The sequence below is a fragment of the Borostomias antarcticus genome (genome assembly GCF_949987555.1).
Source record: "Borostomias antarcticus genome assembly, chromosome: 21".
NCBI lineage: Eukaryota > Metazoa > Chordata > Actinopteri > Stomiiformes > Stomiidae > Borostomias > Borostomias antarcticus.
The window spans coordinates 1,666,487-1,682,195 of record NC_140254.1 but is presented as its reverse complement, the minus strand read 5'-3'; the positions used below and the strand labels follow the sequence as shown (position 1 = coordinate 1,682,195).

The 15,709-nt window shown below is 45.5% G+C and overlaps 1 protein-coding gene across 1 annotated transcript; it reads right to left on the bottom strand.

The window, feature by feature from the left end:
* Positions 1-1,648: 1,648 nt before the first annotated feature.
* gmeb1 (glucocorticoid modulatory element binding protein 1) lies at positions 1,649-8,424 on the bottom strand. The gene is made up of 10 exons (XM_084455689.1): positions 8,413-8,424; positions 7,312-7,461; positions 7,042-7,100; positions 6,772-6,890; positions 6,566-6,669; positions 6,292-6,440; positions 5,947-6,084; positions 5,491-5,628; positions 5,050-5,187; positions 1,649-3,565 (listed from the first exon to the last, which is right to left on the bottom strand). The coding sequence occupies exons 2-10, from the start codon at positions 7,437-7,439 to the stop codon at positions 2,694-2,696; spliced, it is 1,845 nt and encodes a 614-aa protein (XP_084311815.1). The 5' UTR covers positions 7,440-7,461; positions 8,413-8,424; the 3' UTR covers positions 1,649-2,693.
* Between the last annotated feature and the right edge of the window lie 7,285 nt (positions 8,425-15,709).

The following is a 15,709-nucleotide window of genomic DNA, read 5'->3' as shown; positions in this document are numbered from 1 at the left end:
TCTGCTATTTCAGGAGTCAGGACAGATGAGAAGTGGAAGAATTAAATCCCTCCTCGTGGATAAGATTAGGGGGTGAAAAAAGGAGGGATGTGGGAAATGATGATTTATGTGCAGCTGAAGCCGCTCTATCGCTCTCTCCCCCGAGCAGCAGGCTGTCTTTAGACAGAGATAAGGGGAGGGAGATACGGCCGTTGGCATGACAGACAAGGTGACAATCCATGGCTCAGTCGCTCGCCAATCAGCCCGGCTGCGTGTAAACAAGAACTCCTCTATCAGCCGCGGCTGACTGATGGAGTCCACACCTCCGTCTGTCACACTCCCGCACTCCCTCTCTCCTCTCCACTTGTCACGCCTTCTGTTGTAGGAACACGACTCTCCTATGGAGACCAACATTGCTGGCACAGAGGCGCAAGGTGGCAAGGCGTGTGTTTGTTCTCGCCACCACAACCACAGCGAGGCGGCACCATGCTTTGAAGGTCATCAGTCTTACTGACCCTACATACCTCTGTCATATGCAGTTCCATCTAGTTTTAGTGGAGTCACAGAGAACAACTGTGGTGCAGTTCACTGGCAGGTTAGCCTGAGTAACAACAGAGAATTTGCTGCACCCTTTACGGCTAGAGAATCACTGAGATGTCTCTAGAAGATAAATAAATAATATAAATAAATAAATAAATGTATTTATTTTTGTCAACCTAGCATCATTATATCTCCCCATTGCAACATCCCACCATGGTAACATTGTGTCAGTTCTGTGCTACTTTTGGAAATGCTACTTTAAAAGCTACTGTTGACTACTACCCTCCTGAGGAAGGTTGAGGAAATATCTTGAAAGGTAAAGCCTAACCAGGTCACACAATCGTCTGAATAGCCACCCTAAACCTATTGAATAACATACCATTCTTCCGTGAAACTGGGACACTGGGAAACTGTGTCTGTTTCGTCTCAGGACATGTAATGGAAACCTAATCCAAACACCTGTAGAACACCTCTGTGATTCACATGGCAGCAGGCCGCACCCAGCAGAACATGAGACAGCCCCCTCTCGGGTGTGGGGCCCCGACCCCCCCAGGGTCCCTCACAGAGTCCCCTGTGATACAGCCCACACACCATAATTATGGAGTATTAGGGGAATAGTTTATTGGTGAATACCGTACATACAGGTACAAGAAATCTCAGAATCCTCGTTGGCATGTTGACTTATTGCTTATTTGCTGTTCGGTGTATCTGTGTTTGTGTGTGCAGAACATCAGCCCTCCCACAGAGCATCTGAGGGAGTCAGGGAGAGAGATGGGAGCGCTGAGACATGGTGCCCCGTCAGCACAGCCCAGACAGCCAGCCTAGCGATCACCACCCACGACAGCGCAGATTACACCACGCACAGCAGGAGGCCTGGAGGATGGAGACATGGAAATGAAGGCAGTGCCGACTGACTATTTTTTCCCATCAATGCAGCAGCAATTCTTGACTCTCAGCCCAATCCGAAACACAGTGGGATTCCGACGCCCTCTGGTGGTTAAATAACGACAAACACTTGACTAATTCACTTTTTATTTATTCAAACACATTACAAAGTCATGTTAATTCAAGGCTTGGAAATTGAAATAAGTGTAGAACACATTCTTGCAGATGCAAGTCAGCTTCCCAGCAAATTGGATTAATAGCCTATAGATGTTAGTTTCAGCACCACACATTTCTGAACCCTAAGAGATGTGTTAGGGTTAAAAACTACTGTTTTCCGTTTGATCTAGGACTTCTTTGTCCATATGGGCAAATTCGATATGACATTAAATATCTTTCACACTTGCAATGACTATCACAACAGAGTAAAGCAAAGTAGGTCCAACTCTATCTATGACACTGTGAGGGACATAAAAAGAACCTTTCTAAAATAAACACAATTGAAGTCATATACAGCAGGGGGAAGTAACAGGGCAGTAAATGATTTCGTCTCTCACAGAGCTTGCATATTAAGTCGGAATCAGTATGAAAATAAACAACCTTTTAAAGAGAACAGAGAACGGAGCTCATTCTCTCAGGACAGCAAGTACCTTGGATTCTTTATCACACTTTCATAAAGGAACAAATTCAAGAGGACAGAAATGTGTAGGGAGCTGTCTATATTGTTGTAGAAAGTAGTGAGCTGACTTTATGGTTGTATAAAGTAGGGAGCTGACTTTATTGTTTTAGAAAGTGTTGCAACAATCCCACGAGTAAGTCTCTAGTTCTAAACACAGTGCAAAAAGACATACCATGTATGCTACTCCCGACAGTGCAGTCCATCGTGACCATAGAACACTGTGGCACTAGAAGGCCCAATAAAGAGGTGAGAAGCTCCTACAACCAATCAGCACAGGGCAGTGAGAGACCGTATCTCTCCAATATCTATGGCTGTCGGGACCCTCTGCCTGGGTCCTATGGGCCTCTGATGAAGTGCATTGAGGCGTCTTCAGGTTGAAATGTCATACAATCGTATTACAAAACAAACTTATTTTGTTTGGATACGGTGCTTGGCTGCAATGTCATTTTTTGTTCTATCAAAAAATTCAACGGACCAGACCAAATAATAAAATAAAAGGACACCCCCCACGAAGGACCACAGCTGATCAGAGGCTTGGTCTTGGGCAGCTCCGCGCTGACCTCACCTGTGAGTCTACCAGTGTTCAATTCATCCCTGCTGTCGCGGATGCGGCTCATTGGGCCTGGTCTGCTCCCTGAGTACCCTCCTCGATCACCACGATCTGGAGGCCTGGTAACTGCCCGGAGGCGTCCAGCTGCAGTCCCTGGACTCCGTCCGCCCCCGCCTGGGCTTCCTCCAACTCCCCCTGCACCACCTCGCCCTCCCCCTCGGCCACCATGGCCACCTCCACCCCCCCCTGGACCACCACGGCCGTGCCCTCCTCCCCGCCGTCCGCCTCCCCCGTCAGCTGCAGCTCCATCACGCCCATGGTCTGCTCCCCCCCCGGCGGGGCCGGGTCGATCTCGATGACCGTGTGTCCCTGGCACTCGTCCACCTCCCCCTCCTGCACCAGCAGCGTCCCGCCCATCACCTCGGCCTCGCCGCACGAGCCCTGCTGGGCGAGCTGCACCAGCTCCATGGGGCCCATCATCGCGCCCAGCTGGCCGCCGTCCTGCATGGCCGTGCCCACCAGGGTGAGCCCGGAGGACGGGTGGAGGGTGAAGGTGTCCGTCTTGCCGTCGGCGCCGCCCACCATGTAGCGGGTGAAGAGCTGGGTGTTGGCGGGGAGGGTGTGCAGGGTGACGGTGTTGGAGGGCTGGCCCAGGCCGGCGATGGGCAGGCCGGTCATGGTGAAGGGCTGGCCCACCGAGGAGATGGTGATGGGGGAGAGGACGGTGAACTGCTGGGGCTGCAGGGTGGCCTGCTGGGAGACGGCCGAGGAGATGAGGGCCGTGGAGGCGGGGCGCTGGAGGCGGGGCCGCTTGGCCTGTCGCTTGGGGGCGCCGCCCCCTGAGGCCTGGGCTGCGCCGGTGATGGGCGGGGGGCTGGAGAGGAGAGGCCGCGCCTGCTGCTGTTTCCTCTGGTCCTCCAGCTGCTGCTCCAGACCTGCGAGAGGCAGAGGACAGGAGGGCTGTCAAAAGTGCCATGAAATGGAGTTCGAATATATTCGAATTAATTTAGTAGAGTTCGAACGATATTCGAATGTATACATTTTTTTTAAATAATATATATAAAATATATAATAAAATAACCCTTGACTGTAATATTGTTTTGTGAACACTGTTACCCCTCACTGGGGTTCATCTTTCGATAAGGTGCTGGGTCTGGATTATTGGATTATTGCCCGTAAATAAATTGTAGCCTATAAATGTTCGGTTATTAATGTAAATCGCTGCATTATTTTTGATAAATAATATTATTTATTAATATTACAATATTCAAACGCTCAAATTTAAAAAAAAAAAAAACTTTTTCAAACTTTTTTTTTTTTTTTGACAGCCCTACAGGACACACTCACAGATGATGCGCTGGACTGAACTAGCTCATATACTCACTAGCACACCAACACACCTGTATTAAGTTGTCTTAAAACCAGCCTTTGGGCTGCGGTTAGGTTATTCTACTTATTCTGCAGCGTAATCAACATTTCCAAGGTCATATTACTTGATGATGATGATGAATCCTACCTCTTCCTGTCCACATGTCGAAGTGTCCTTGGGCAAGACACTGAACCCCAAATTGCTCCCAATGAGCAGGCTAGCACCTCGCATGGCAGCTGCCGCCATTAGTATGTGAATATGTGTGTGAATGAGAGGCCATTGTAAAGCGCTTTGGATTAATGACTTTATAAGTGCAGTCCATACTCATTGGTAGGGCTGTCAACTGAGCTCAGAAATGATATTCGACTTTCTCGCTTTAATATTTTCCAAAAATCAAATATATTAGATTATTAGTATTATATTAAATTTTGCATAGTAATGTTGCATATAATGTAACTGGTCAGAACCAGTTCTAGCCACAAGAGGGCACTTGCCGCCTATTGTCAACAAGACAAACACTAACATGAACTAATATTTTGTGTCTGTCACTGACAACATTCGAGTGTTCATGGGACTCAAATAATACTCAGTCAACATGAGTGACATTTACTGCAAACAGGGTCCTTTTATTAGGCATATAGCCTAGGCAACTGAAAACAAAACAAGAGGAATAGCCACCCTATAGCGCTGGTCCACTTCAGATCAGATTCAGTGCTTGTTTACAATGTTGTGCCTTCTGAGAAGACAGATTTTACAGAAGTAAGGTATTTCCTCACTGATAGACAGACAGACAGACAGACAAGACAGACAAGACAGACCAGACAGACAGACAGACAGACAGACGTTGAACTGTTTTTGGGCCATGTTGAAAAGAAATAATACTAACGTGGAATGTGTTTTGGCATGACTAGCAGATGCTGTTTGTGTGAGACTCAGGAGGCTGCTGCTTTGTGGTCGCCTACTAATCCATTCTCTCTCTCCTTGATCATTTTCCCCCCACGGTCGAGGGCCAGTTGAAGTTGGAGTGTTTGTTTTAGAGGCCCTACTCACTGGTGAGGGTGCTGAGGACGTGCTCCTGGCTGGGGTCCGTCTGCTGCCGCCGCCTCTCCAGGACGGTCTTGATGTTGTCGAGCAGACCGAACACCTGGGCCAGGTTACTGAGCACCGCCACCTCTACCAGACAGGAATCTGAGATCAGTGGGCAACCGATCAAATGGTCACTCAAACGGACGAAGCACAACCACATTTCAACCAGTCAGTGAAACCACACACAGATCTACCGTAAATATCTCAACATCATGCTTTATAAAAACAGAAAAACACCAAAAAAAGCATATATAATATCCTACTCTATATCGATTTACAGACACATACAACTATTACTAGCGACATGAACTTTACATAACAGTCAGTTCGGGCTACGTTATGTAACTGGCTGAGGGGTGTTCTAGCTCGTCTCCCTAGCCGCCATGCTGTGTGTGGGCCACCCACCGGCGTCCTGGATGCCGGCCTGTTCTCCGCGCAGCTGCACCCCTTTCAGCATCTCCAGCAGCTCTGTGCTGATGTTGGTCACCACCTCCCCCATCAGACCCACGTCCGCGATGCCCTTCCAGAAGGTCAGCGTCTCCTCTGGGGGGCGGCACAATCAATCAATCAATCAATCAATCAAAGCTTTATTTGTATAGCGCATTTCATACCCAGAGGCAACACAATGCGCTTTACAGAGAACAAGGGAGGTGGGCATACGACCCACTCTCTACATATTCCAGAGGGAAGCAAAAAAACAGTAATCACCCGGGGGCCAGATAAGTGAGCTGTAAAAATTCTTCCCTGACCCCTCTCAACAAGGCGGGGGGCCTCAGCCGTGGCGCTTGTCTCGCGTTACCGCGGGACGGTTCGGATTCCCGGCGAACGGTCAGGCGCCATCACGGCGGGGGGGAAACTCACCTGAGATCTCGCCGGCCTCTTTCTTCTCTGGCGTCTCCAGGGCCACGGCGGCCGAGCTCCACTCCACGGCGCCGCTCAGGATGTCGGCCCTGTCCTCCCCCGCTGCAACCAGACCGCCATTTCCTATGACCACCTGCGCTGTGGTTCCAAGTGGGGCGAAGACAGGCTTAGTAACTTTGGCTCTGAAGTATATTATGTCTTGTTGTTGTTGTTGCTGCTGTTAACGTATCAGTAGAATGTTGTTATTACACAACTGAAAAGCAAGACGTTTACAGACGTGTAGCTCTATGGTAATGCCCCGTCTCCTGACCTGTACTTTGTGAGAGAAAGCGGGTGTGGTCTCACCTTGGGAGGAAGTGGGTGTGGTCAAACCCATGCCATCAGGAGGGAACCGTGCGTTATTGATTAGCAGGTCAAACTTGGTGCTGCGACACGTGTTAGTGCAAAGTGTGCTGTGATCATAGAAGTCCAGCTGTCCTGAGTCCATCATTTTTCTGAAGAGAGGACAGTTTAGACGATACAAGAGATAATCAATAAAAGGCTCCGGTAAATGGTTTCATATAATTCAGCGCTCAAATCTGCAGCAGCATGGGTACGAGGAAGGTCTGCTGCTCCTCACCTCAACATGACTCCTCCCATCCTGATGGCTCTCTTCCAATCTTTCAGGGTGGCCTTGCCGGACATGTGCACAAACTGCTTGGGGCTGATCATCTGGTCCTCGTACTGCGAGGGGAACATGGCGGGGAAAGGAGGCACACTAAAAAGAGGCACGGCGTTGGCGTGTGAAACACAGAAGTAAAAACGGGCCGACGTCAACAAACGTACCTTCACACACTTGACATTGATTCCTGGGCATACAAACTTCTTGATCAACAGCACGGCCTTGCTGTCTCCGCACGTGATGGGGTATCCCAGCTCCACCTCCTCCCCCTCCATTGTGGTTTCTTTTCAAGACACCCGCCCAGAGAGAGAGAAACAAGAGAGTCGATAAGAGGAGGGCGAGTCAGAGAGAGCTAGGCTACAAGCGGAGAGAGGCCTGGGTGCCAGAGTGCGTCATGAGATGTATGCATGTATCCTGACATGGCTTATATATACCCGAGTGTGCTCCGATGGCCACGACATCTGCGTCTGTGTCACCTGATTCTTCTTCCATACTGCAAGAGAAGAAACAGTACATTCATGTGGGGGGGGGGGGCATTCACTATGAATATCCTCCCAAGGTAGCCTAGATTCCGTACATTCCCAATTCACTCAAGTGGTTTTCATAGCTATACTAATCTCTGCACAAAATGATTTGACTTCAATGTCAGGCAATGGGTGTCTGTCTTTGCCCTCATGCCACGCCCAGTACCCACCACTACCTACCCTGGTGTGATGGGTTGAAGCTGGAGGATGACCTGTGTTTTATTGGGATCATCAGGGTCACCGTCCTCCTCAGTAGCCCTCACCATCACAACGTCCCCCATGGACAGTGTCACCTCTGTGTCTGCCATCACCACGGCCTCTCCCAGTGCACTACAAAAAGGAGGAAGAGCTTTCCTTGCTAGCTTTCCCTATGGACAACCAAATGTGTTCATTTTAACACTAGAGGGGTAATATGGCCAGTTCACTCTGCAATGCATGCCAGACTTTGGCAGACAGAGCTTGATCAAAAGGCAAGGATGGAATGTTCTGGTCATGTAGATTGCAGATTCTGATGCATTTTGGCATTCACTTTGAAGAACGTTACTAGTAGATTTACCTATTTGGCTGGTGGGGCACTTGGAGAACTCATCAGTGCCCAGTTGGCTGACTGCTCATCTAAGACACAGTAGCTAGTGCAAGCTAACCTATAACATTAGCAAGCTAGTTAGCTAACGTTAGCTAACTAGCAACATTGAGAATGCTAGTGAAGGGAACTGTACCAATGTTGGTACTCAGCTGGCATCCTTTCTTCGTTACCGTCCTAGCTGGTTGGCCAGCTCACTAAGATTCATTTCACTGAAGCTAAACTCAGGTTAGCAAAGTTAGCAACCCGAGCCGGTTTACAGCTAAAACACGCAACGCGTCCGGGTTAACATGGTGCCACACTGGTGCGAGGGGCTGCATTGCTACTTCAAATGAATTAATGTGGGACTTTCATATCACCAAGGCAGCTACGCATGGAGAATGTGGTTTTGTCTGTGACAAGCCCAGCTGGCTAGCAACCTTTATATTTACGGCGTGACGGTTACGTGCCGCTTGTTTCTGAACTGTACGTCCCTTCGTCGTATGCTTTCTTTTCTCCGCTCCCCTTAAAAATGACGTCTCCCTGTGCGGCAGCACGTACAGCCACGGCGCTGCCGCCATTCTGAGAGCCTGGTCGGATATCCTCAGGGAAATGGTACATTTAGTGGAAATATCGACAGTCACTTGTGTAAAATTAGTAGGTCTTTCTTAAACTAAAACATTTGGCGTGATGTAGCCACAAAAAAAGATTTTCCTTACCCTTTTTACGAAGTCGGGCCCATCCCTACATACTGAAAAGCTTCTGAGCATGCGCACTGTGCTCTGATTACACTTCCTGATCAAAAAGTAGCTGGCTTGCTTTTACATCCATGCTTTGCACTCACACCCAAGCTGAATGCTCTCAAAACAGATCATATGGAAAAATAAAGATTATTAAAAGATATCCAAGGCGATTGTGATAAATCAGGTGTTCCGTGGCGATTTATGATACTGTTAAAACAAGGTGTGTTGTGCTTCCGTTTCTTAATGTTGTGTGTCTCTGTCTACCATGTTTGTGTCTTGTCTGTTCTGCCCCTATGTTAAGCGACCTTGGGTTTTATGAAAGGCGCTATATAAATGAAAGTTTTATTGTGTTTTATTGTGATAGTATTATTGTGCTCATCCCACATTGCCTGCAACTTGAACTTGTATCACTGATTCGCAAATAGCATGTATCATGAACAAGGATTTTTTCGAGCGCAGTCATTCAGCAACTATCCTTCTACCATAGCACCCAGGTTTAATTTTTAACATAAATATTGAGGCGCCATGACAAACGATCAATGGCAGCCCCGAGGTTTAAAAATTATGCTTCCGAAATCTCTTGATGTCGATTCCGCAAGAGGAGTGGTATGCCCCCACCCTTCCTGTGCCAAACATAGCAGAAGCCCTTTTTACCGAGAAGGGTTTTGATCCAACGAATGTACTTCGTGAAATATAGTTTTATTCATGGTGAGACCAATGTTATTTCACGCAGTAAATGTAGGCTTCAGTAGCATTTACCATTATATTGTATTAATTTAATGCAGAATATTATTGTCAGCTGTTTGCGAATTGAGCATAGTTATCCGTCACTTTTCTGAAGTAAAAGCATCATGGGTAATATAGGCGGAGTTTAATGGATGACTTGTATTCTGATTGGTCACCACGATTTGAGAAACGTTAAACCTCAATAAAAGACGAGAATTAAAGGAAGAGAGAAAGGTATACTGCCTAATAATGTTTTGAATTATTTATTGATTACAATATTGTACTGAAGGCAGTGTCTGACCCATGGATGTGGTCTGACCGCTCGGCCATGTTGGAGCAACAGGAATCTTTGGAAGCGAGGTTCCAATCGCTGATTGGAATATGTCCTATGCAGGGATACCTGGCGTCATGCAGGCAGATCACAAGGCTTTCTAGCCCACCTGACCACCACCCATATCTGAGAACATAATCAAACATATAACATTAGCCCGCCCTGAATTCTGATCTTTGGTGGGAGTAGCGAGTCTCGTGTTCCTGCAATGGCTAGTAGCCTAATGGCCTAAATACAATAGATATACCATATTTAGGCCTATAGCCTACTGAAGAAAATGAGTTGTGTAGCCTAATTGCTGATAGCAGTTACGTTTTTAGTTTAGTTAAGTTTTCAGTAAGCAAGTCAGCACACCCATCGTCTTGGTGAAGGCATTCAGTGGTGTTTTGGAAACCACACAAATAACAGAGATTAGATCAATCCAAAGGGTGTCTCATAGCCTATCACATTCACGTATAGATTGGCAATATAAATGTTAGCACTCTCTTTAGGCGTCTCTTTATTATTTTATATTATATGTAGGCACTTCTGAGTGTACCTGCACAACTTCACTCCCCCAAAACCCAGAATTAGTGTCTTGTATTAGGTAGGTCTAGGCCTATTGCACTGTAAGCTATACTATATTTTGTAATCAGGAATAGGCTATATTGCACTGTTCTGTTGTAGTTTTTTGTAGTTTTTTCTAAACCTCTTTACATTGTTTATAGCGCGTACAATCTGGGAGCTAATGGAATACCAGGCCAGCTCCAGCCTGGCTTATGTGCATGGCTGGCTTGTTTCTGTTCGGGACTGGTAGGAAAAAGCTAAGTCATGCCACTGAAATAGCTGTGAATTGAAATGACATAAAATAATGTCTGATAAATTAAAATAGGTCTTGCCGTCTGGACACATCAGTTCCAATGCTTCCCATGCTAATCCAGCACAATAAGAGCAGGATAATCAGTTAGCTCATGAGCTCACAACAACTAGCAGCAGCTTCCATAACATTAATGGTAGCGGTCAGGGGCTAAAGCTAATGATTCCTGTAACGTTGTGTCTCTGTCTACCATGTTTGTGTCTTGTCTGTTCTGCCCCTATGTTAAGCGACCTTGGGTTTTATGAAAGGCGCTATATAAATGAAAGTTTTATTGTGTTTTATTGTGATAGTATTATTGTGCTCATCCCACATTGTCTGCAACTTGAACTTGTATCACTGATTGCCAAATAGCATGTACCATGAACAAGGATTTTTTCGAGCGCAGTTATTCAGCAACCATCCTTCTACCACAGCAGCCGGGTTTCATTTTTAACATAAATATTGGAGCGCCATGACAAACGATCAATGGCAGCCCCGAGGTTTAAAAATTATGCTTCCGAAATCTCTTGATGTCGATTCCGCAAGAGGAGTGGTATGCCCCCACCCTTCCTGTGCCAAACATAGCAGAAGCCCTTTTTACCGAGAAGGGTTTTGATCTAACGAATGTACTTCGTGAAATATAGCTTTATTCATGGTGAGACCAATGTTATTTCACGCAGTAAATGTAGGCTTCAGTAGCATTTACCATTATATTGTATGAATTTAATGCAGAATATTATTGTCAGCTGTTTGCGAATTGAGCATAGTTATCCGTCACTTTTCTGAAGTAAAAGCATCATGGGTAATATAGGCGGAGTTTAATGGATGACTTGTATTCTGATTGGTCACCACGATTTGAGAAACGTTAAACCTCAATAAAAGACGAGAATTAAAGGAAGAGAGAAAGGTATACTGCCTAATAATGTTTTGAATTATTTATTGATTACAATATTGTACTGAAGGCAGTGTCTGACCCATGGATGTGGTCTGACCGCTCGGACATGTTGGAGCAACAGGAATCTTTGGAAGCGAGGTTCCAATCGCTGATTCGAATATGTCCTATGCAGGGATACCTGGCGTCATGCAGGCAGATCACAAGGCTTTCTAGCCCACCTGTCCACTACCCATATCTGAGAACATAATCAAACATGTAACATTAGCCCGCCCTGAATTCTGATCTGTGGTGGGAGTAGCGAGTCTCGTGTTCCTGCAATGGCTAGTAGCCTAATGGCCTAAATACAATAGATATACCATATTTAGGCCTATAGCCTACTGAAGAAAATGAGTTGTGTAGCCTAATTGCTGATAGCAGTTACGTTTTTAGTTTAGTTAAGTTTTCAGTAAGCAAGTCAGCACACCCATCGTCTTGGTGAAGGCATTCAGTGGTGTTTTGGAAACCACACAAATAACAGAGATTAGATCAATTCAAAGGGTGTCTCATAGCCTATCACATTCACGTATAGATTGGCAATATAAATGTTAGCACTCTCTTTAGGCGTCTCTTTATTATTTTATATTATATGTAGGCACTTCTGAGTGTAACTGCACAACTTCACTCCCCCAAAACCCAGAATTAGTGTCTTGTATTTAGGTAGGTCTAGGCCTATTGCACTGTAAGCTATACTATATTTTGTAATCAGGAATAGGCTATATTGCACTGTTCTGTTGTAGTTTTTTGTAGTTTTTTCTAAACCTCTTTACATTGTTTATAGCGCGTACAATCTGGGAGCTAATGGAATACCAGGCCAGCTCCAGCCTGGCTTATGTGTGTGGCTGGCTTGTTTCTGTTCGGGACTGGTAGGACAGAAGCTAGTCATGCCACTGAAATAGCTATGAATTGAAATGACATAAAATAATGTCTGATAAATTAAAATAGGTCTTGTCGTCTGGACACATCAGTTCCAATGCTTCCAATGCTAATCCAGCACAATAAGAGCAGGATAATCAGTTAGCTCATGAGCTCACAACAACTAGCAGCAGCTTCCATAACATTAATGGTAGCGGTCAGTGGCTAAAGCTAATGATTCCTGTAACGTTGTGTGTCTCTGTCTACCATGTTTGTGTCTTGTCTGTTCTGCCCCTATGTTAAGCGACCTTGGGTTTTATGAAAGGCGCTATATAAATGAAAGTTTTATTGTGTTTTATTGTGATAGTATTATTGTGCTCATCCCACATTGCCTGCAACTTGAACTTGTATCACTGATTGCCAAATAGCATGTATCATGAACAAGGATTTTTTCGAGCGCAGTTATTCAGCAACCATCCTTCTACCATTGCAGCCAGGCTTAATTTTTAACATAAATATTGAGGCGCCAAGACAAACGATCAATGGCAGCCCCGAGATTTAAAAATTATGCTTCCGAAATCTCTTGATGTCGATTCCGCAAGAGGAGTGGTATGCCCCCACCCTTCCTGTGCCAAACATAGCAGAAGCCCTTTTTACCGAGAAGGGTTTTGATCTAACGAATGTACTTCGTGAAATATAGCTTTATTCATGGTGAGACCAATGTTATTTCACGCAGTAAATGTAGGCTTCAGTAGCATTTACCATTATATTGTATTAATTTAATGCAGAATATTATTGTCAGCTGTTTGCGACATAAAATAATGTCTGATAAATTAAAATAGGTCTTGTCGTCTGGACACATCAGTTCCAATGCTTCCCATGCTAATCCAGCACAATAAGAGCAGGATAGTCAGTTAGCTCATGAGCTCACAACAACTAGCAGCAGCTTCCATAACATTAATGGTAGCGGTCAGTGGCTAAAGCTAATGATTCCTGTAACGTTAGCTATTTTGCTGCAATTGGTTCAACTTTTGTTTCTGGACAAAGGTAAGGGATAAACCCAGATAACACAAGGCTAGCGGACCTACAGCAGGTCCCCGATGGACGAGCTGGCGGACATCCGGCGGAATATAACACAAGGCTAGCAGACCTACAGCGGGTCCCCGATGGACGAGCTGGCGGACCTCCAGCCGAATCCGCTGGCGGGCTCCTGGCCATTTGCACATCGAATGGCAAGCAGACCTCTGGCGGATTATTAGCGTCAGGGACAGCGGTCCACTAGTAATCCGAAATGCTCCCACTATTGCTCCACCACCATTCCACCGGTAGTTTATTGTCTATATCCTAGGCACATTGGCCCTAGGCTTATGGATTTCTATTGCTAAATTACTAGTCTGAACATTTTTTGGGTAACCCTTCCTTTCATAGTCCCCCAATTACTAAACATTTACCTGGTAAATACATGCAAAGTATAGCCTAATATAAAATTGGTAATTACTGAGACACCCATACTGTAATTTCAAAACAGGAGTATTTCATGTTTGTGTCTTGTCTGTTCTGCCCCTATGTAAAGCGACCTTGGGTTTTATGAAAGGCGCTATATAAATGAAAGTTTTATTGTGTTTTATTGTGATAGTATTATTGTGCTCATCCCACATTGCCTGCAACTTGAACTTGTATCACTGACTGCCAAATAGCATGTATCATGAACAAGGATTTTTTCGAGCGCAGTTATTCAGCAACCATCCTTCTACCATTGCAGCCAGGCTTAATTTTTAACATAAATATTGAGGCGCCATGACAAACGATCGTCTACGGTCACTGTAGACAATAACGCCTTCTGATTGGTCTAGCCGACCGTAGACTCCCAATCAGATCGCAGTTTTGACCGTAGACTCCCAATCGGATCGCAGTTTTGACCGTAGACTACCAATCAGAAGTCAGATATGCAAATCAGAGTTCGTGCGGGAGATTGAGCTAGAGACAGGTGCGTTATTTTTTGGTAAGAACAATTATTACATTTAAGATCAATTTAACCGTAGAATACACTGCTATTTACATTATATTGCTGTTATGCTCTTGTTGTTTGTCTTTTCGTCGAATTCCTTCCATTACATCCATCTTCTTCGAACGAAAAGAAGTTCTGTTAACAGGTAACGTTCCCGCTAGTTAGCCATCGTCTCTCTCGGTAACGTTAGCCAGATCGAGATCGGAGTTGCTTAAAATTACCTAGCTATATATGTTATTAATCTCTGATTTACCACAGTGACAATGTTTGTGGCGGTGGCAATATAGAATATTGTGCTTGTACTTAATTCAAGCCTCAGCTGGCTACAACTGAAGACCCTGTTATAGTATAGACCCTTTTCACAGCAGCCATGATGACTAAACACAGTTGTAATTGATCAAATTAATTATAATCCCCATTCTATTTAGTGTGTAGCAGCCATTCCAGTAAGCCAGCAAACACAATACAGTATTAGGTCATAATTAATGTTAGTAATTACACTGTTTACCTGCTATGACCTGCTACATGTCTGCTGTGAAAAGGGTCAATTGATTATATATGATAGGTCACCCAGTTGTTGTTTGATAGATCTTTAATTTCTGCCATAAAAAACATTTAACAATTCAACAAAGATTAAGGAAGCAGTCTCAGAATACCAGATCATAACCAGAAATCATTTCAGTTTAGTTCAAAGATGGCAACGCCAGTGATCCGGGTGGTGAACCCAAATGCCCCTGAGAGCCGCCAACAGGCCATATTGGCGCAGACCAGGGAGTCCCGCCTCTACAGGGAGAAGAAGAAGACCTTCCCAGCACCCCCCCAGCAGCTGCTGATCCAGTCCACAGCCCTTTCCCATGCTGAGCGACTCCTCCATGCTGAGGGCATCCCAGCACCGTCGCGCCAGCAGTGCCTGGGGAAGTTGGTGGTTCCATTTGGACAGTACCTGAATGCTTCATTCCACTGGCTTGTCCAGAATGATGTGGGCTACATGAAGTAGTGAGTACATATACAGTATTTGATTCAGAGTTGTATGATTTCAAGCTTTACTGTCATTCCAGTGAGATGCTGACAGAAAATTACTTCTAGATATGTTTATACAAGCCTATGCATGGTTGCTTTCATCTATCAACACAGTCTGATAACAGGTACGAGAGTAATAACAGCAATAATAACATCATTAATGTTGTAATGCATTGTACTATAATTGCAGTGTTATTGACAAGCACAGAGCAGAGGAGGCAGTCCCAGGTAGAAAGGGGGACATAAACCTCAAGTGGATCAAGGACTTTCTGGCAGAGTATGCAGAGAGCTTTCCACAGGTGGCCATTAACCTAGAGGCCAACATCGATAGGTCCATCTACGGCCAGAAAGGGTTTGAGAACACCACCTTCCTGGAGATGTGGGAGCTTTACCGGCAGTACACCGCCCTGAAAGCTAGGCCAGATGACTTCAGCAGTGAGAGGAAGGCAGTCATCTCACAGGCCTATAGCTCCATACAGAGGTGGTTACATACCCCTCCGACCCACATCTCAACAGCACAGATGAAGAGGTTTAGGAAGTACATTTACGATAAGAAGGACCAAGTAA

What these genes read in the sequence shown, in the direction of transcription:
- gmeb1 (XM_084455689.1), bottom strand. Translation starts at nt 7,439, where the DNA reads ATGGCAGACACAGAGGTGACACTGTCCATGGGGGACGTTGTGATGGTG. An exon ending in ATGGGAGGAGTCATGTTGAG is followed by an intron (nt 6,441 to 6,565) that starts GTGAGGAGCAGC and finishes TCCTCTCTTCAG; the next exon opens with AAAAATGATGGACTCAGGAC. An exon ending in GGCCGGCATCCAGGACGCCG is followed by an intron (nt 5,188 to 5,490) that starts GTGGGTGGCCCA and finishes CACTGATCTCAG; the next exon opens with ATTCCTGTCTGGTAGAGGTG.